This window comes from Vitis vinifera, chromosome 6 (genome assembly GCF_030704535.1).
Source record: "Vitis vinifera cultivar Pinot Noir 40024 chromosome 6, ASM3070453v1".
Taxonomy (NCBI): domain Eukaryota; kingdom Viridiplantae; phylum Streptophyta; class Magnoliopsida; order Vitales; family Vitaceae; genus Vitis; species Vitis vinifera.
Window position 1 is genome coordinate 13219106 of NC_081810.1, and position 22197 is coordinate 13241302.

Sequence of the window (22197 nt, forward strand, 5' to 3'; positions counted from 1 at the left end):
CGCCCAATGCGTGATGGTGTGCGGTTTGGGATAAATCCACCACTCATAATTCACTCTTTGGCCGCACGCGTGAGCATTGACAACGACCTGACCACAGCAATCTCAAAACGACGCCGTTACGCAGACGTCACCATCCCCTCCCGGCGCACCTTAGCACCCAACGGTCCCTTTTGTCCCTCTGTGCCGGCCTTTATCACAAAAACTACTCACCATTAATGGGAGAGAATGTGGAGAGAGAAAGCGAAGGAGCATTGAGATCGAGACTGACGTTGGGATTTTGGGTTTTGGATTTCTGATCTTTGGAAGCTTGAATTAGGTGTGTAAAGATGGGACAGTGACCGAGTTTGACACTTTGACTGGTTCGCAGATCAACGGCCCCAAAAAAGTTTCTTTCACCTTTTTCAATCGGCCTCTCTCAGAATCTCAGGTGAATTCACCTTTTCCGCTTCCTGATCCCTCGATCTGAGCTCTTCTCATTCCCAATTTCGTTTTTTCTCCGGTGACTTTATCATACCTCCTGCTGCATTCTGAGTTTAGGGTGCTCAAGATTTAGCCCACATTTAGCATTTTCAATTTTCAATTCTGAGTTTTTGCCGTTTTGTTGTAGTTTTGCGTATTTGTCGTTTTGGGTCTTTGTAGAACCATGAACTTTGTGTCGAATTGCAAGAAATGCTCCAAAACGGTGCCGTAGAATTGGTTAATGTGGTATGGGTTTTATAATGGCAGTGAATACATTTGCTCTTTGACAGTCCATGTGACAAGATCTGTGTTATATTTGCAAAATTAGTATGGTTTTATTGGGATAATAAATTGGATTGCAAACGGATTTAAGGGATAGTGCGAAAATATGCACAGTTTTGATTTGTTTGTGCAAAACCCTTCTTGTAATGGAAGTAAATTTAATGAAGAGTTGTTATATTCGGTTAGAGTTCGAATTCTTATGCGTGTGTGTGCCGGGTGCTTTAAAGTGGGAGTTATTGGTTAATTTGTGTGTTGCAGGGTGGGAATTGGAGGGGGAATATGGGAGATGGCATTGGAACTCTTTGTTAAATCTACAGGTTTCACATGGTAAAAGGTCAAGGTTTGAAGGTTAGAATTGAGAGGTTACTGATTATTTCTCAAGAGTTGTATGGGTTGACTGGTTTTCCGATTCATGATCATCCTAAATGTTAGTGCTTGTACTTCTGCTTATGTCATATGCTTAAAATTGTGTTACTGAGTTTGATGATTAGCAACTAAATGTAATCTATACTTGCTTCCCTTAATTGCCATGGAATGAACTGTAATAATGGTCTTCTGTCTTTATTGAAGAATTTATGTTTATTCCTTTTAGAGATGTGATCCTTGTGGTGGTGAAATAGTGCTCTTCAAAATCATTACATATTACAATGAGGCTAATTTGTGTGATGCTCTTATTTGGAAGAGATGATTGCATCACCAAACTGTTGTGGAATTAGCAAATGGTGTGGATGGACCATTGTTTCCACACTATTAATGATTTCCATGTAAGAGAAGTTACCAACTGGGATTAGACTTGGTTGATTTGTCAATTGGAGTGCTCAACCACTGCTGGAGGTTGGTTAAGTGGTCAGGTGGCATTCATTGTGTTGGACTTTCTATTTACATGTGATCGGTTATAAATCTGAGTGTGTATTTTGTGTACAACCTGTTGTTACTTGATCTTTGCTATTAAATGTGGTAATTTGTCACGATGGCTGAACCATGCATATACAGTAAGTTGCTTATTGTGGAGATTTTCTTGAATGGTTAATAGGTTACACCTTTTAGTTGAGTCTGCCTACAAAGCTTGTTGCAGCTGTAAATGTGGTATGGTACTTCGGATTCACTTACCCTCTTTGATAGTGAACCCCACATGAGCATCCAGAGTGCATGGCATAATTTTAGCTTCACAGTCTCAAACAGGAAAAAAAATGCATCATACTCATCAATGTCCACTGAATTTACATTGTCACCTTAGAGGTCCTTGACCAAGCTGGCATACCAAAATAGCCAGTAGTCCACGGCATGTACATCTTGAATAACATACTTGCCCACAACGTGTGTTAAGGCCATGACACAACCCCTAAGCAAGCCCCTAGCTAGTGGCTGAGTACTAAGGCAATTGATGACCCCAAGACATGCTGACGGTACTTATACACTCATATAAGCCAAGTGCATATCCTTGCCTAAAATGTGCATTAGGGCCGTGACATGGCCACAGAGTACACAGCTCATGAGCATTGTTGAACACTCATATGGAGCATGAAATATATTTCCATTGGAAATGGTGCCAATCAAGTGAATAGTCTGCATGGCATGGTGGTTGCATGTCAGACTTTTTAGCTGAGTGTTACTTTATAGTGTCCTCACTCCTTGCTTGTCATCATACTCTCCATGATTCACTGTCTTTCTGCAGCTCCTAATTGTCATCAAGTTCATGCCATGCTCCTCCATCAAGGGCACAATGTGCTATGGATTTTGCTGTAATGGGGTTCTGGGAACCCATTAACATCTTAGGAAATCCCTAGAGCATGGCATGTAGGTGAGGGCCTTGAGGCTAGGCATGCAACCATAGGTGGTCACTCTCACCATCACTTTCCATCTGGAAGACAAAATGGTGCCATTAATGTGCTTCTTGGAAACTCCATCATTACCTGTATAAACACCTAATTCACCTCAGAATTGCATACTGTTTCTTTTGTGACCTTTTTCTGTACCAGACCATTTTCCCCCTAAAAGTAGTAAAATTATATGATCAATTAAGTATATATGATTTGGGCTAGTTGAAAGAATTTGACATGTGTCTACCTGAATGTGACAAACCTACTATGCATTTTGTCATCTGTTTAAGACAACATCTCTATATCCAAAACTGATAATTTGCAGTATTTGCTCACTAGGAAGGCATAAGCGTACTCTTGAGACCTGGCTCAAGTGGTAAATGGATGGAGTGGGTTTATGGGAGGTTAGAGGTTCAAATCTCAATGGGGACAAATAATGAAAAAAGAAAAAAAAAAAAGCGTACTCTGGAGATGCTATCTGGGGCCTCATCCCAGTGGGTGGGTTCGAGTACTGTTGCCTTGAGGCACCTCTTTCCATGCCATCTTACACCATTTAGACTTGTGCCAACTACTGAAGAGCACACTGAGCTGCATTCCTGAAGGTCACTGATGGCTAATGTTGGATCCTCTCATCCTTATTCTAGTTGCTCCTTTAGTAGTGTTCATGTCTATATGTGCTTGAGAAACTGTGGCACTTGGTGATCACATAGGTGGCCAGTATTTCATTTCTGAGTCATTTTTATTCAGTTAATCAGATATTTGTGTCATAAATTCATTATTGAAGGATGATGTCATATCATTCAGGACAGGAAGCCACTCTAAAGCATATTCTTTTATTTTTCCTTTCCCTCCAGTCACTCCTAGAGAAAACTCCCTTCATCGTTGAAGGGTGAAGCTGCTTAAGGTGCCCAGAACTCTTTTCTGTTTCTTATTTTATGCTCATGATTTATTTGGAAACTATATATGGTGAATTGGATGTTTTAAGAATAGTGATATCATTTTATTTGGAAACTACCAATAATATACTGGATGATTTAAGAGCAGTGGCATCTCATTTCTTGTTGCAATGCTGTCACATTGAGGCTTTGTTTGGGAGGTGTTTTTGGAAATGGTTTTGAAAAACAATTTTTGAGAATAGTTCTTAAGAATAGTTTGTTGGTGTTTTTAGAAGTAAAATTGCATTTGGAAATTGAGTTCTAAAAGACAATTTTTTTTTTGTTTTTAGAAACAATAAAAGATGTTTAGTTGAATTAATAAAAACAGTATTATAAAACAAGTATAAAAAAAAAATTGCTTGGAAGTTTTTTTTGATCGAGTATTTTCCTTAATTAACTTGATATTTTAAATGTATATATATTTTAGATTTTACACTTTATAAAATTAAAAAAATTGTATCCATTTTTAAAATTGCTTGCATCATTTTTACAATTGTTATTGCCACAATCTGTAATTTGTGCTACACGTTTATAGCAGATTCATCCTCAATAGAACATAACACATTAGTAAACCAATGGACGAAAAACCATATGAATCAAACTCATTCAATTGCTCAAGCTCAACTTTCAACTGCTCAATCTTCAGCCCCAGTGACCTCATCACCATCCTTCTGTGACTCTCCAGCAATTTCTCCAAAAGACCCTCAAACATGTCCACCACCTCCTTCATAACAGCTTTTGTACAACTGGCTTCTTCATCAAAATATAATCTCCAAAGTCATCTCTATCTCCACCCTCACCTTTGCAAACTTGAGGTTGATCTCCTCCACTACCTTGTCCTTATCCAACTTGTTCACAGACCCACCACTGTATTTTTTCAGACTCACCCGAGAAATGAACTGGGTTGATGGATTTGACCTATTTAGGGGAGGAAAATAGTGGGATTTGCAGGCAGGTGTGTAGAAAATTTGGGGTTTTGGAGACAGAATCGAGTTTGAAATGAGTTGGTTGGGGATTTGTGTGAGCGAGTTCAGTGGAATCAGAGAAGTGGGTATTAAAGATCTTTGAAAAGTGTGCCTGAGGATCAATTTACAGAGCAAAATGTGTAAATGTTGATGCATTTCTGTCCAGAGACAGAACAAAGATGAACAAGTGGGCGAACAGAGCTGTTCTTCCTGTTTTCTCCTTTTATGTTTTTTTTTTTGTTTCCTCAACAGTGTTGAAAACAAGAGAACAGCTTCAAGTTGTTCTAAAAAATACCCTTTTTTGAGAACAATTCTCAAAAACAAGCCATGGAAACAATGGGCAATCAAACATGTTTTTATGGTTTTTTGTTCTCAAAAACAAAAATCTGCTCTTGAGAACAGCTCCCAAACATACCCTAATATTCTTTTTTGGAAATTAGAAATTTGGCCTCTAGAGGAGGTGTTCCATCTTCCATGATGGAATGTTGCTGTAATACAGTGGATCAGTGATTTAATTATATTTTCAAATCTCAATCTTGCAGTTTTATTTTGGGTTTAGGTAAATCACTTCCCATGTGTTAGTGAATTTCTTTATGAGTCTCTAGTTGCAAGTTTTTACCCAAACATGGCTAATGAGAAAACCGTGCTTCCATTTTTGTTGTTTGGGTTGAGTGCTACTTCTGAAGTACAGTGTTTTGAGTGACTAATTCATCAGAGGTGTATTGTGCTTCTGCCCATCATTGCTTTTGTTTCTTCTGTGGTGCTATTAATATACAGATAAGAAGCAAAGCTTGTGCACTGATTTGTCAAAGGAGATTCCCTGTGGCAAGTCTTATTTGATTGAGCTGAAGTGATTGATAACATGGGGGTCTCAGGGAAATGGATTAAAGCATTGGTTGGTTTAAAGAAATCAGAAAAGTCGCAGTCTTCAGAGAAGGATGAAAATGTGAGTAATTTTTTTTTTTATAAGTTTCCAAATTTTGTATGTTTTTTCTTTTCCTGCTTGGTAAAGATATGCGTATCTTATGCTAGTTTCTTGTCTGAAGTTGGAGTCTATTAATGGTTATTCTCGTTTTGAATGTGCTATTAGGAATAATGAATTCTCATCTTACATCTGAGAGAAAGTTCAGAGAATGAAATTTTTTTGGGGTTAGCTATTCCATCTGGCATGTGGTATATCTGCTGGCATCTGTTCTACTTGACTTAATACCTAGTTGTTGATAAGCATGATGACTTCCACATTTACTATCTGATTTTTTTTTTTCCAGTAAGATTTGGGAATTATGTCATATTTTGAGTTATTTATATACGTCTAACTAACTCTGTCTAGTTCAGAGTTTTTTCTCTCATAGAACTGGTCCCTGGCTTGGAGAAAGGATTAGGATAGTGTAAAAAAAAGGCAATGTAAAGACAGAGGGAGAAGAGGGGATTTTGCAATGCAAATTGATCAATGAGGTGCGTAACCCTATCTCAGCTGTTTCTGAGCGAGATCTTCCTCTGTCTGGGGCTTTTGAGCCAAATCTTATTCCCGAAACCTCGGTTTCTTTGGTTCATCCTTTTTGTGTACACTCTTCTTCTTCATATCCGTTGGAGTCAAGCCACGCTTTTCAGCGTGGGTCTATTTCTATCTCTCCTGTGGTGTATGATAACCATCGTGGTGGTGCGTCCTGTTCGTATGGTGTGGTGGTACCCCTAGAAACCTCTAACCAAAAATCTAAAGACCGACCTTTCCTGAGGGAAACTCTTAGCAACCTTGAGGTGCATGGTGTCTCAGGTGAGGCTTCGTTCCCAGTGCAAGAACCTTCCACTCTCCCATTGGAAGGTTTTCAGGTTGAGGGGCTTACGCCTCGGGAGATGGTCAAGGTTCAGTCGGTTCTGGAGAGTTTGAGGGTTAGAATTGTTAGGGATAATGGGAAAGGTGTGGAAGGAGAGAACAGGAATCCTCTCTCTGCGGACAAGGTTTATTCCAGAAGAAAGAAGAAAAAGGATTCTGGAACTCGAGGAGAGGATTAGTCCTGGGTGCGGGTTGTGTTGGGTTGTGATTGTTCTCATGAAGATTTTAAGCTGGAATACAAGAGGTTTAGGTTCTAGGAAGAAAAGGAGAACGGTGAGAAGGTTTTTAAGTACTCAAAACCCAGATGTGGTGATGCTTCAAGAAACAAAGCGTGAAATTTGGGATAGGAGGTTAGTGAGTAGTATTTGGAAAGGTAAAAGTCTGGATTGGGTTGCTCTTCCTGCTTGTGGGGCATCGGGGGGGATTGTGATCTTGTGGGATTCAGTTAAGTTCAATTGTTCAGAGAAGGTGTTAGGATCCTTCTCTGTTACTGTAAAATTGAACTCTGACGAGGAAGAGTCTTTTTGGTTAACCACAGTGTATGGCCCGAATAAGGCAGTGTGGAGGGAGGACTTTTGGTTGGAGCTTCAAGATCTACATGGTCTGACTTTCCCAAGGTGGTGTGTAGGAGAGGATTTTAATGTGATCAGGAGGATATCTGAGAAGATGGGTGATTCTAGGCTAACAGTCAACATGAGGCGCTTTGACGAGTTTATAAGGGAAAGTGGTTTGTTGGACCCCCCTCTTAGGAATGCGGCTTTTACATGGTCAAACATGCAAGTCGATCCTATTTGCAAGAGGTTAGATAGGTTTTTGTTCTCTTCTGAGTGGGATTCTTTTTTCTCTCAAAATATTCAAGAGGCCCTTCCTAGATGGACCTCTGACCATAGCCCAATTTGCTTGGAAACTAATCCTTTTATGTGGGGGCCGACTCCTTTTAGGTTTGAGAATATGTGGTTGCTCCATCCTGAGTTTAAAGAGAAGTTTAGAGATTGGTGGCAAGAGTGTACGGTTGAAGGTTGGGAAGGTCACAAATTTATGAGGAAACTAAAGTTTATTAAATCAAAGTTGAAAGAGTGGAATTCAAGGGTCTTTGGAGATTTAAGAGAGAGGAAAAAGCATATTCTTACAGACTTAGGCAGAATTGATAGAATTGAACAAGAAGGGAATTTAAATCTTGAGCTGGTTTCGGAAAGGATCTTAAGAAGGAAGGAGTTAGAGGATTTGTTATTGAAGGAAGAGGTACAATGGAGACAAAAATCTAGGGTTAAGTGGATTAAAGAAGGGGATTGCAACTCTAAGTTTTTTCACAGAGTGGCCACTGGAAGAAGAAGCAGGAAGTTTATAAAGTCTCTGATTTCTGAGAGGGGGGAGACTTTAAATAACATTGAGGTTATTTCTGAGGAGATTGTAAATTTCTTTGGGAATCTTTATTCCAAACCTGAAGGTGTTTCTTGGAAGATTGAAGGGATTGATTGGGCCCCTATTTCTGAAGAGAGTGCAATTTGGTTGGATAGGCCGTTTTCGGAAGAGGAGGTTCGAATGGCAGTTTTCCAATTGAATAAGGAAAAGGCCCTTGGCCCTGATGGCTTTACCTTAGCAGTTTATCAAGAGTGTTGGGATGTGATAAAAGAGGATCTCATGAGGGTGTTTTTTGAGTTCCACACTAAAGGGGTAATAAATCAAAGCACAAATGCGACTTTCATTGCTATGGTGCCTAAGAAAAGCCAAACATTCAAAATATCAGATTATAGACCTATTAGTTTGGTTACAAGTTTTTATAAGATAATTGCTAAGGTCTTATCAGGGCGTTTACGCAAAGTTCTTCATGAAACAATCTTTGGCTCGCAAGGAGCCTTTGTGGAAGGGAGACAAATATTGGATGCTGTATTGATAGTCAATGAAGTGGTGGATGAGAAAAGAAGGTCAGGAGAGGAAGGGGTAGTTTTCAAAATTGATTTTGAGAAGGCCTATGATCATGTGGAGTGGGGCTTTTTAGATCATGTGCTTCAAAGGAAGGGGTTCAGCCAGAAATGGAGATCTTGGATGAGGGGTTGTTTATCTTCTTCTAGTTTTGCTATCCTAGTTAATGGGAATGCAAAGGGTTGGGTTAAGGCCTCTAGAGGATTGAGACAGGGAGATCCTCTTTCTCCTTTCCTTTTTACTCTAGTAGCAGATGTTCTAAGTAGGTTGATGATTAGAGCTGAGGAAACTGGGATAACTGAGGGTTTCCTTGTGGGGAGGGATAGGACTAGAGTGTCCTTGTTACAGTTTGCTGATGATACCATATTTTTCTCTAAAGCCTCTTTGGATCTTCTTAAAAACCTTAAGATTATCCTTTTGGTTTTTGGGCAAGTATCTGGTTTAAAAATCAACTTAGAAAAAAGCACCATTTCAGGTATTAACACTAGGCAGGAAGTGTTGTCTAGTTTGGCTTTGGTTTTGGAGTGCAGAGTGTCAGGGTGGCCTTTGTCTTATTTAGGCCTTCCTTTAAGAGGGAACCCAAAGACAATAGGATTTTGGGATCCAATGGTTGAGAGAATTTCGAGGAGGTTGGATGGGTGGAAAAATGCCTATTTGTCTTTGGGAGGGAGGATTACACTAATTCAGTCTTGTCTGTCTCACATCCCTAGCTACTTCCTTTCCCTCTTCAAAATCCCTGTATCTATAGCTTCAAAGATTGAGAAGATGCAAAGGGATTTTCTTTGGTCTGGGGCCGGGGAAGGGAAGAGAGATCACCTAATCAGATGGGAGGTTGTCAGTAGACCAAGGGAGATGAGAGGTTTGGGCTTTGGGAAGACTTCTATGAGAAATAGTGCCCTCTTAGGGAAATGGCTTTGGAGGTTTCCTAGAGAAAGGAGCGGTCTTTGGCATAAGGTTATTGCGAGTATATATGGGACGCATCCTAATGGATGGGACGCCAACATGGTGGTTAGATGGTCTCATAGATGTCCTTGGAAGGCTATTGCTCAAGTTTTCCAAGAGTTCTCCCCTTTTGTTCGCCTAGTGGTGGGCAATGGGGAGAGAATTCAGTTTTGGGAAGATCTTTGGTGGGGAAACCAAACTTTGTATGCTCAATTTGCTGAACTCTACAGAGTTATTTCTGTGAGAAACCTTACTGTCTCAAGCGTCCTTGGCAATTCCTTTCCATTGTCTTGGAATTTTAACTTTCGCCGCAATCTAACGGATTCAGAAATTGATCTCCTTCAGAGATTAATGTCCTCTCTTCATTTTGTGCTTCTTTCCCCTTCCTCATCAGACTCAAGAGCGTGATCTTTGTCTTCGTCAGGCTCGTTTTCAGTGAAATCTTTTTTCTATGCCTTGTCAAAAGATTCAAATCCTTTAATGTTCCTTCCGGCCAAGTTTTTATGGAGCTCAAAAGTCCCTTCAAAGGTTAAGGCCCTCGCTTGGTTAGTAGCACATGGGAAGGTAAACACTAATGACAAGTTGCAATTGAGAAGACCCTACAAAGCCCTCTGTCCTCAATGGTGCATTCTTTGCAAATGAAATGGAGAGTCGATTGACCACCTTTTTCTTCATTGTCCCGTCACCATTGGACTTTGGCACAGGTTGTTCAATCTAGTAGGTGTGATTTGGGTTCCTCCAAGGAGCATTGAGGATATGTTGGTTATTTCCTTTAAAGGCTTGGGGAACTCAGTAAGAGGCAAGTTTCTTTGGCAAATTGCTTGCCTTACTTTGATTTGGATGGTGTGGCAAGAAAGGAATAATAGAATCTTTGAGGATAAAGGGAGAACGGAAGAGGTGGTTTGGGATTTGATTCGGTTTTACTCTTCTCTATGGGCTTCTTGTACTGAAGCTTTTAGAGGAGTTCCTCTAAGCATTCTACAAATCAATTGGATTGGGGTTTGCGTTTCAAGAGTTTGAAGTTTGTTGGGTTTTTTGTTTTTAGTTTTCTTTTGTTGGGTGTTTTCCTTGGCTCTTGTGTAGGAAGGACTTCTCATCCTTCCCTTGGTTTTTTTCTCTTTCTTTTGTCTCTTTTTTCTCTTCTGTATTTGTTCTTTTATTAATATAATCTTTTTCGTTTCTGATCAAAAAAAAAAAAAAAAAAAAAAAGCTTCCTGCAAAACTGGTACAAAGTCCTGAAGATTAAATTAAGGAGGACTTATATACTTTTCCAGGTGACCAGGGTAATGTTTTAGTTGAGCTGACCAACATGCTCTTGAGTAGAAATCAGTGGAACAGTCATAAAATCAGAGGAAAATAGAGTGGTCACAACAGAAGTGAAAAATTTTGATTAGTTATTGATTAAGTGCATCTCTTCTGGATTGTCATACTATTTTGTGGATGCTAGGGGTAGGGATTAGTATTTGAACTCTCGTTTAGGGTAATAGCATTTTCTTGAATGCCTTGTTGTGTGAGATCCTAAGTTTAAACCTTAGGTTATTTTTGGTTTGGTTCGTAAACTTTATAAACACTCAATTTACACTAAATATGCATCATTTTTTCCCCTGTTTTTAAAAATTTCAGAGAACAGCAGCAGGTAGCAAGTTTTGGCACAGGAGAAAGCATTCTGTTGAGATTAATACTGATTTACTTCAAGTTGAGTTAGATCAGAATGCTGCTCCACCAGTGGAAGATACTGATCTCAATTCAGTCCCAGATCCTGCTGGTTCCCCTTCTGGTTCAAATCAAGCACAAGATGCAGTTCAAGTTCAGCAAAATGTGAGGGAAGAGTGGGCTGCAACATACATCCAAACAGCTTTTCGAGGATTTTTGGTACTGAAGTGCTAAGCATAACTTTTTATCTTTTTCCTGATTACCTTCTAAAATGTCTCTTTAGTTGAAAGATGAATTGGGATCTGGAGCTGAAGGCCCCTACCCCAAATAGTTGGGATTAAGGCTGTGCTGAGTTGTGTCTGGATCTTGGCCCCTTCTAAATGTCCAACTGTTGCAGTTGTATCTTGCTCACTTTATTTTCCCTGTCCATATACTGAAGGACTATTTGAACCTTCTTTGATTGTTTGGTTTGGCTTAGGAAAATTCTGAGAAGGCTAGTCTGTTGGTCTTGGGCTGCAGGCACTTGGGTGGATGAGGAAGTTTGACATAAACTTATATGCATGATTTGATACACTGCTTATATACATGGGCCATTGCTATGGTTATTATAATCCAAGTGTTCCACAATAACTATTTGAACTGGACAACTGTCTTCCACTTGGAGCACAAAATTTTAATATTATATTTAATAAATTTTCCTTTTTCTTCCATTCCTTTGCAGTGTTCAGTACCTTACTTCACACTAACTTATATCTTTTCATTGGCATGATGTTAGACTGTTCTTAAATAGAATTTGGGTCTCTTCTAATCAATTAAGTAGAAAGAGAGAGTAAGGTTTTTCAGGGTGTGTTTAATTTTATAATTTAGCTGTGTTTGATTGTCAAAAGTCATAAAGAATGGCAACAGATACTTGGAATCCTATAACAGTTCCACTGGAGTGGCTGTCTTAACATAGAGAATTTCTTTTTCTTTTCCTGTGGTTTCTTAGCAATAAAATGGTGTAATAGGTTTTATAACTGAACAGAGAGAAGTAGAAAATTTTCTAATATTGGAGCTATGAATTGTTTTTTGTATATTCCCATGTGGTATTTTACTAGTATAGGTTTATTTAGTACTTTGAATGCTCCAAGCATACTTTGTAATTAGTTCATTGTATTTTTGGGAGGATTCCTCATCCTTCTTTTATATTTCTTTATTCTTAATTTAATACATTTTCTGTTTCTAATTAAAAAAAAAAAAACAAAAACGAGAAGTAGAAACTTTTTAGAACTAAAAATAGAGAGAAGAAAGGAACACGTTATGAGTTCTACTATAGGGTTAGAAGGAATCCACACTTGTTCTTCTGATGAACCCTCAAACAATTTAAAACATAGTTTTACTGTTCAAAAATTTTTATATTTAGTTGCATCTACATTCTAGTCATCATATCGGCTCATGTTATAGCCATCCAAGTAATATTTCTGACTTTAAAATATAAGCTTAGTATCCAAAATTTGCTATACTCTGTTCTGTCATCATTTTAATTATTCCATGGGCTTACTTTTAACACCCAACAAATTTGGACTCATCAAGAACCACATGCTAATCTGAATTTCTGAGTAAAAAAACATGAGCTCATTACCACAAAAGGAGGCCCTATGGACTTTGGCTGAGACTAAGTTCCTAGTCAGCTTGATTTAGCTCAACACAACCTTAAACTGTCATGCTTTATCCTGCCTTAGCCCAATTCTCTAGTTTTATGTTTTTCACTGTGCCCAACTGTTTTGGTCCTTTTTCTTTTCTTATAGGGGATATATTCTATTAAATTGGAAGCTAAGGCCTAGTCCAACTGATACTAGGATCCAAGCCGGAAAATAGCTTGATTGGAGGTTACCAGACTAGTACAATTCCCAACTATGGTTCCATATTTAATACAATTTTTTGTTTCTGATCAAAAAAAGAAACAAAAAAAAACTATTGCCAATTATAGTCAAACTGTAGAGCTAGAAAAGCATTCCTGTAACCGAACTTACACTAGGACAATATTAAATTAATGAATACCCAAAAATTTAGCAGTCCTGTTTATGTTGGATATCAAGGCCAGTTTCTGAGATGTAGACCTTGATGCATTTGGTGAGGAAACTATCAAAAGGTATTTTTTAAACTAAATAATATTCTGCAGAGATACTTTTGGTGCTGTCTGGAATCCTTGACTGGATGAACTGAATTTAAACTTGATGTTTCTATTGTTTCTGTTGTTTTGTAAACAGTCACCTGTGCAGTCACATGATTTTATTCTGGAGACCATGTGTAAAATTGAACTTCAGCACAACCCTCAGGGTTTGTTTAATTTTGTCCAACCAAAGTTTGATGGTCCGACTTTGGATGGCCAGAACTGGTTGTATGCAAAACAGGTCCTTGAAATATAGTGACCAAAATTACAATTTATTTAGAAATAGAGATTATGTGTTATGGTCTGCATGGGTATCTGTTCTATTTTCATAATGCATTTAATACACTGGGAACACAGGCATACCATACACTTCTATCTAATGTGCTCAATGTCCAATAACAATAATGGGATTTTTTTCAGTAAATGGGAAACCAAAAATGTTCCAGGGTGGAAATGAGGGAATGCCTACAATACCTGGGTTTAATTAGATACAATTTGAAGGATTTTGTAGGTTTATTGATCAGGGCTTGACAGCACTGGGAGCACTGGCATACCATATACTTCTATCTAATGTGCTCTATTGACCATTGATCAGGCTAGAAGAGCTCTACGCGCTTTGAAAGGGTTGGTAAGACTTCAAGCCCTCGTTAGGGGCCATGCTGTGCGAAAGCAAGCTGCAATAACTCTACGCTGCATGCAAGCTTTAGTGAGAGTTCAAGCTCGTGTCCGTGCAAGACGTGTTCGCTTGGCATTGGAAAGTCAAACAGCACAACAAAAACTTCAACTGCAACTAGCAAATGAGGCTCGTGTTCGAGAAATTGAGGTAAGCAACCCTAGATCCTAATTTGGTAGGACCTTGTCTGTTGTGGTGATAATTTTTCTTATACATTATATTTTCCTTTTTGAACTGAAATGCCCCACATACCCACCCCAAGGACTTGCCACTTGAGCTAGGCCTCAAGGGCTTTTTCTATTGTACCAGAACTGTATCACATGTTCAGATGCTGTCCATCTTGTTGTTGAACTTAGTGAATGTGAGGATCTAATTTAAATTTTCAGTAGAGAAAATTGCACCTGGCCATTGCTTGGCTGCTTTTTGGGCTTTAAAGCATTGTGCAAGAGTCCTCGTCTATGCCACCACTTCATGAAAAATCTCATTCCTATTAATTTAAAGACAATCCCAAGAAATCACATGACAAAAAGAAACCAACAACTTTTCCTGGAAAATTAGACTTAGTTTAGAATCTCGATCATTACATTTTATATCTCTAAATTCAACAGCGATCTAATGCAGCCCTAGATCTCGATCCTTAAACTTTTCTTAGTCCCGAGAGCCCTTCAAAATGTTCTTTAAGGTTTCATGGACTTGGGGATATAGGTTCCCCAACAACCACTCTATATAAAAGAACATATTTCTTTGAAAACTGTTATGGCATGCAAAAGATTTTGGGAGACTAAGGCTGGAATTTTATATGAGAATGAAAGAGTGCTGTCAATGAATAGACAAAAGTTCTTTAGTTATCTTCCTTATGGCCTTTATAGAGTATGAAAGAGAATCTCAAAAGCCTTAGTCTTGTTAGAAATCTATCCTGATCCAATCAAGATTCTAAAAGACTTTATCAATATTAGGATTTTTAGAACATTTTTTATAATTAGGCTAAAAGCCATAATAAGACTTATTTGAGACTTAAATTTAAATATATGACTTGTTCTCTAAGTGAGAACAAATTTTCAAACTTCCAAATTAAAAAATCGCAAAGAAACTTACTTCTACACAATAAATTAATAATTGATCTAGTTTATGTATAAACAAGTTTCTAGGTTCTCTCATGTGCATCTCATATGAAAACACCATTTTTAGCCACCTCCGATGATTAGGCAAAGGGGGCTCCTTGGAGAATCACCATCTATCCTATGGGCCTGTTTGGATACATTTTTAAAAAGTATTTCTCAACAATCAATTTTGAGAATAGTTTTGAGAAATAGTTCTATATTGTTTTTAGGAATAAAATTCTATTTAGGAACTCAATTCTGAAAGCCAACCTTACCCTGTGTTTAAAAGTAAGACAACATGAGAAATTTGTTGTCAGAACAGCTTTATCATCCGCGTTTCCTTAGTTCTTAGAGCAGTCTACAAAAAGCAAGTGAAAACATCTTAATCTATTTTAAAAATTTGCCCTATTTTGAGAAAAAGCTTTGTCAAGAATGTTTTTGAAGCTTAAAGAATTATTTTATTAATAAGATACTTGTTAGGCAAGATATGCAATGAAAACACAATAAACTATTTTATTAATTAAATAAAAAGTCAATAAAGTGGCTTTCAGGGCATACAATCCCAACATGGTATGTTACCAGTTCAACTTCCCATAGGCTTCTAGGTTTTGCACTTGCTAATGGCTAGCTCACATGAGTTTTGGGGTTCACATCCATGGCTAGATTGTTTTTGGCTTTGGGCTGTAACATAATTATCCAAGATTTTACATTCATACTGCAATAAGTTATTGAACCACTATACCTGATTTGCAAATGCTTTATTCAAAGCATGTGTCTCACTTGCATTAGATTTATGTTGGGTTTTATAGCTTTGCGTTCCCTTTTTTCTATGTTGGCCATTTTTTCTCACCCCTCTGCCTTCTTTGTGTATTTCTTTACTGTAGTTTTCCTCCATAAGCTATTTTACTGCACTGCAAACCTTTGAAACATGTTGTAAGCAGCATTTTTATTAAGTAAAGACAGACTTTTAAGCCCTTCTATATGCAGGGAGGCACTTCAAACCCCACTATAAAGAGACATTTCTTCTCTTCATCTAGGTCACCCAAAGGAGGTTTCTTTACATTTCTTGAAGTCTTTTATGCACTGATATTGGGTTGTTGAAGGTGGAAACAAAGTGCACTATTGGACTTGATAGAATGCTTTTAGTAAGCATCAACCTTCCCATTTAGACAAATTTTGTTTCCACCCCATCAAATCTGCTCTCAAGGAAATGGAATTCCTTACCACATTGCTCCATGGGATGCCTGTAGTGTAAAACCCTAGTAGTTGGTGAGCGAGCTCCTTGATTTCACGCCTAGGCAAACCATCAAACTTCCTCCACTGACCCAACTCAAGTTGGCTTACTCTTATTATTTATTTTCAACCATAAGACACCTCAAAGCAAGGGATGACTTATCTGAGATACTTTTTGGTCTACCTATGCCCCACCATGGAGAAATTTATTATTGGTCTGCATAGATCTCTATTAGAAGATGGTCTTTCATATCTTTTACTTTTACATTTTTTGCCTTTTGGGATCTATGAAACTCCTTACTCCCTTTTTGACACATCTAAATGAATTTCTACCTAGTGAAACAAGATGTGATTGGTAGTTGTTAGTAGTGTAGAGCTCTAAATTGATGATCCTGGACATAGCTAAAACCAAATGTTTGGGATCTTGTGGTAGAAATAAAATGATAGAACCTGATTGCAATTTCTAAAGAGACCATCTAGATTCGTATTTCCATATAATTCCCAGTAGTGCTCTCATAGCATTTCCAAAGTTGTTCCATCTGTTGTGAGGAGAATGGGGTCCTGAAATGCATTTGTTACAAAATTATTGGATGAAATTATATTCTTTAGTATTACAGTAAGTGTATCCATGACTAATATGTAAAATAAGTGGAATTTGAAATATTACCCCATGCTCATTCTTAATTTTCTGATTAGTTTCAGTTAGGAAATTCATGTGGCTTGTGACTGATGCAGGAAGGGTGGTGCGATAGTGTAGGATCTGTTGAAGATATTCAAGCCAAATTGCTAAAAAGGCAGGAGGCAGCAGCTAAGCGAGAGAGAGCCATGGCCTATGCTCTGGCTCATCAGGTAAAAATATGATAAAGCCCCTTGAATATGAAGTCACTTGCATATGAACCATGTTATACCTTTAGAAAGCTGAGTTAAAGTAGGGAAATTAATAACAAACAAGAAAGTACATGTTCAATCCTGTACATCTAAACCTAGTCATGGATTGCTTTTGAGAACTTCTGTTCCAGCTTAGCATTCTGAACCGGAATGATATTTTAGAGTTTTTAATGGATTAAAATCTATAGATTGATGCAATTTCCTTTTAGCTTCTGTTCATTCTTGATTGTGGGGTTTAAGCAATTTTACTAAAAAATTCACCTGCCACCTATGTTTAAAGCTGACAGTGAATGCTTTACTTTTATGCTGGATCTGTAATATGTTGTATAATTATTATATCCCATGTCATAAACCATAAATGATAAGGTATGTCTTTTTTATTCAGAGATCCAAAGGTAATGACTTTGATAGGCCGGATGAATATTTCTAGGTTATGGGTAATCAGAAATGGGTGAGTGCAACTTTTTTCGGCTGTCCAGATGTAACAGGTTACTAGCTTTTTATTATTTTATTATTGTTTTTTAAGACCAGGCAATGGGAGTTTTTGAAAAAACTTTTCATTCTCAAGGAACCCAATCATTAAGATTTCACCTTATGACTTTACGCAACTTATATTCTCAAGTTTCACATGTCAATATTGTATTATTTATCTTTCCATAGATAATGGAGTATTGTGCTTCTTGTATTGATTTGTAGGAAAGAGGCTCAATATCTTTAGAAAATCTACAAGATTTTATAGAAAATTAAGAAATGCTAAAAGTAACATGAAAAATAAGTAAATAAAAAATGAAAATCATTTTTCAAATAAGTACAAACTGACTTGGGTAGTGGATGCAATCTTTGGAAAATAAAATTATGTGAAATATCATGGCAAACATGCATACAAGAAAGAATTCAAACATTAGTTTCCAAAAGGAAAATCAGAGGCCATGCAAAAGTTATGGGTATCATTGTGATGCCTTTTATCATTTGTAAGGATATAACATATCATCTCAACATGTAACTTTATTATCAGAAATGCTGTAGAATTCTTTAATGCTAATTTGCAGATGTTACATTATATCATTAATTCTAAAATTTAGTCCACCCATGAATTCTGAATCTAATAAATATGCATCTTGATTCGTTGTACTGTGATAGCATGCTATCTCCATTATATTACAGATAAACATAGAATTTTTCAGTTGTATCAGTAGCACATTTCCTGCAAGAGACATCTGTGGCCGCTATATATCCTTGACAACATGGTAGTATGTTGGTACATTTTGAATAATGCTGAGAACCTCCTGCGAGAGGGCTTAGCATTTTCTGAGTTATTCTCTAATATTGCATCTTTTATAGGTTTGGGTTTTGTGTTTGGACATTGTTGGAAATATTTACTGAAATTGTTGGGTAAATCCAAATTCCTGTGTAGGAGCCTTTTTGTGGATATTGATTTCTCACTAGGGTCTTATAATCTGCCCTAGATTATGTCTTTCAGTTTTCCCCCTTGTAGGCCTGTGTAAGATCATTTCTGTTCCTGCAGTGGCAGGCGGGATCAAGGCAGCAGGCTGCTCCCTCTGAGTTTGAACCAGATAAAAGCAACTGGGGTTGGAACTGGTTGGAAAGATGGATGGCTGTTCGTCCATGGGAGAATCGGTTTCTTGACATAAATCTGAGAGATGGAGTGATGATTCGTGAGAATGGTTCAACTGAGGGAAAGAATGGCTCCAAGACCCAGTCAAAATCTGCTGGAAAGAAACCCATTTCTTTAAATCTCTCAAATCAGAAAATGGGTCCATCTAATTCTGATGGGGGTAGTTCTTCTCCCACTAAATCAGCAATGTTTCAAGAGGCATCCAGCACGGTTTCAGCCAAGCCAAAGTCTAAGCCAATTCTTGAAGATCTGGCTGAAGAAGCCAACTCTAGACCTGGTGTTGGGTCTAGATCCCACAGCAATCCAAAAGAGAGATCCACACTACAAGATAAACAGGCAAAGAAGCGGTTGTCTCTGCCCAACAGCGGTGAGACTCTCTCTCTCTATATCTATCTATCTATCTATATCTATATCTATATCTATATCTATATATCTATTTTGAAAGGACTGCTCTGCACAAAGAAGCCTATGCTCCCATTTTCTTGTTCATTGCCAGTTATAATTGTGACCTTTTCCCACTACAAGAAATATATGTGCCTGGCTCAACCTTTTGGACATTTGGAAACCATTAAATGATATGCAGGAAACTTTCTCCAATATGTAATTGGATAGTAGTATATGCTTTTACAAACTAGATACTAGTATCTGTTTCTTTTTTTTTTTTTTGGATTTCATTACCATTAATAAACAACACTGATGTGTATGGTCACTGTCCTATTTGTAGATTAGTTGGTTTATTTATTTATAAATACTTTTAATGCATATAATTGGTACTTTTCTCTGCTTTATATTTATTTAGGTGTTGATTTGGTTTGATCAGGGATAGGTTCTGGGGCTCAAGCAACCAGGCAGCAAAGTAGAAGTGTGTTAAAAAAAGCAGCAAGTGCACAGAAGCCGATAAAGGATAATTCCAAGGTGAACATAAAGGGGGACTTGGAGACTACAAAATCTACATCGGTCAGTGATCTCTAGTTTTATGTTTCTCTGGGTGGTTACTGCATCAGGTTGTACATATAGAGAGAGAGAGGGAGGGAGGGGCCGATGCAGCACCATTTTGTCTTTTCTTGTCATAGAACATGTTGAAAGGAGATAGTAACCATACTGCTGCTTTAGTTGCTATCATAATATTCGTAAGGTGGGTTGGGTTGGGTTGTCTAGGAAATAAGATTTGGGTCTGTTGTAATCATTTAATTATTGGCATCTCAGGTGTATGTGATTTTATGGGTGTTTATTTTTGGAGTGGAATTGGATGATTTTTCAGAGCGCCTCACGTTCATGCTATTGTCTCTTCAGCTCTTCTATCTCTGTTTGTTGAAGATAGTGGCAACTTGTGATTTCATGAAAGAAAGACTAGAAAAACATGTAGACTAGTGATTCTGTTTATTTGTTGGGATCTGAACACGTAGACAAGAGTTGGTATGCAAATTTCAGTTTTTGTTTCTCTTCGCCTCCAATGAAATGTTTCAGGTTTCCATTCCACACTTATCATGGTCTTAAGTTAATGATTTCGATCTTGCCCGAGTTTGTTTGTATTTTCCTAAATCTCGGGATTTCTGCAAACTATTTTTTTTATTTTTTATTCTTCAGTATTTCGAATTTATTTGTGCTTTTAGGGATTTTTCTGAATTTATTTTTATATATGCACATACACGCATACAATAATTGGAAAAAAAAAATGAAAAACTGTTAGGTTGAAATTGATTTTTTTTTCCTTTAAAAAATACTTTCTTCTCATAAATCAGTCAGTGTCAAGGAAAGTTGTTCTAACCACCATAACAATACATGAATGAATTGAGCAAATTAAAAAACTATTTAAGCAAAAGAGACTAATACCTGAATAATCAAAGTCTGAGTGATGCTCAAGGAATGTTTGAAGAAGAAGATGCCTCATATTGTGAGAGTCGTGCAGTAGAAATTTTTAATATGTTCCAAAACCCTAATCATTTATTGGAAAGAAAATCGCAGTTTTAGTATATATGGGAATATCATTTTAAAATGATTAAAATTAGGGAAGCAATAATGAAAATAGAAAGAGGGATATAACATAATTAGAATAAGCCAAACTCTATTTTAAAGACTTTTAATGCATCCAAAATGCAAACACTTTGCACGTTGCAAATCAATTGGAATAATTTTGTGAATACTAATATGTATACAAAAATCTAAAGGATTTTGAAATAAAAAATAAAAAATTTACACATTAAAAATGATGTACAGTGAATCATGACATAATGCTATTGAATGTCATAATTTACCAAGCTATTATACTGTATGGACTTTCAATCTTGATGGAATATTTAGTTTGTGCTAAAGTTAATAGGAGGTTTTAACCTATAAGTGAAATCATAAAGTGGTTAAATATTTTTATGAATTAGGTTACTATTGATGTAGGTTGGTGGTAATAGGTATTCTCAATAGAGGCATCTTAATATCTCATAAGATTAAGACAGTGTATCCTATGGGTGATCCAAATGACATGTAATCTAAAATACTATGACCATAATATTTCTGATAAAACAAAGGCTATGAATAATTAAGGAAAATACCCAAAAGGGGGGGTGAATTGGGTTTTTCAAAATCTTTTTCCACACAACAATATATGCACAAAATAAATAAAGGAAAGAGATAAAGGTAGAGAATTCAAACTCAAATTTATAGTGGTTCGGCACTCCCTTGCCTACGTCCACTCTCCTCAATCTCCTAACCGAGTGAGGGTTCCACTAGCTTGAAGCTACAATCAAGCTTTCAATCGTCTTACACTTGGATTCCGGCTCCAATGAGCTCTTACACAATCTCTTCAAGATTTGAACCACTTGAAGGCTTTCACACTCAGTTTACACAAGGATGAAACACTCAACCTAGCTTAATGAAGGCTCAAGTACAAGAGAAGGCTAGGATGAATTGCAAGAGTGCACTAAGAATATGCAATTGATGGTTTTAATGCACTAAGAAGGAAGATGAGAGCTTTTTAGATCAAGAACAGGTAGGTAGGCTTTGAATGCAATTGTTCTCTTAGTCATAAATGAAGAGGAGCTCTCAATATATAGGTTTCTAAGCTCGGGAGACAAAAACAGCAGAAAGTAGCCTCGACCGGACGAGAGCAAAGGGTTGACCGGATCACTAGCCGTTGGAGCATTTATTGCATAGCAGGTTACCGTTGCCTCGACCGGACCTCGACCGGACCTCGACCGGACAAAGGGTGAGGCTCGACCGGGAAGAGGAAGCTACTGGGAGAGAGAGAAAGTTTTTGTGTCTCCCTCGACCGGACCTCGACCGGACAAGGGAAACCGGTCGACCGGTTCCCCAACCGGTTGAGCCGGTTGGCCATAGCCTCGACCGGATGAGCCTTTTGGCCCTGAAAACCTATCCTTTTTTATTTCTTTCTTTTCCAATACTTAGGCAAGGTCTTTAGGAGAGTTAATATGTCAATTTTGAGTCAATTTGCCTAAGGTATATTTGATAAAACTCGGGTTTTACAGAAAATCAAGTTTTAAAGAATAAACCGAGTTTTCTAAGATGCATGAAAATGTATGAACATCCTAAGTGCACTCATGCTATCATCTTACATTCATTTCCTATGATCACAAGTCTTCCAAATGGTCTTTATCCCGTATTCGTTTGGTCCTTGAGATTGTACCTGAGATTCTTAACAATTTAAAGCAATTAGTCACTTAACCACGGTTTGTTATCATCAAAACCTGA

General features: G+C 37.5%; 1 protein-coding gene across 7 annotated transcripts; it reads left to right on the forward strand.

The window, feature by feature from the left end:
• Positions 1 to 173: 173 nt before the first annotated feature.
• LOC100264099 (protein IQ-DOMAIN 5) lies at positions 174 to 19755 on the forward strand. Of its 7 annotated transcripts, XM_059737554.1 has the most exons (9): positions 178 to 427; positions 1000 to 1089; positions 3416 to 3465; positions 5239 to 5407; positions 10784 to 11032; positions 13561 to 13788; positions 16707 to 16820; positions 18385 to 18862; positions 19316 to 19755. In XM_059737554.1, the coding sequence occupies exons 4-9, from the start codon at positions 5324 to 5326 to the stop codon at positions 19465 to 19467; spliced, it is 1305 nt and encodes a 434-aa protein (XP_059593537.1). In that variant the 5' UTR covers positions 178 to 427; positions 1000 to 1089; positions 3416 to 3465; positions 5239 to 5323; the 3' UTR covers positions 19468 to 19755. The 7 variants fall into 7 exon arrangements, with proteins under 7 accessions (XP_010651662.1, XP_010651661.1, XP_010651663.1 ...); XM_010653360.3 differs by lacking the exon at positions 3416 to 3465 and having other exon boundaries at positions 174 to 427; positions 1000 to 1168; positions 18355 to 18862; XM_010653359.3 differs by lacking the exon at positions 3416 to 3465 and having other exon boundaries at positions 174 to 427; positions 18355 to 18862.
• Positions 19756 to 22197: the final 2442 nt, after the last annotated feature.

Coding starts and splice junctions, on each gene's coding strand:
- LOC100264099 (XM_010653360.3), top strand. CDS start 5,324: ATGGGGGTCTCAGGGAAATGGATTAAAGCATTGGTTGGTTTAAAGAAA. Junction 5,408..10,783: donor CTTCAGAGAAGGATGAAAAT/GTGAGTAATTTT, acceptor TAAAAATTTCAG/AGAACAGCAGCAGGTAGCAA. Junction 13,789..16,706: donor CTCGTGTTCGAGAAATTGAG/GTAAGCAACCCT, acceptor TGACTGATGCAG/GAAGGGTGGTGCGATAGTGT.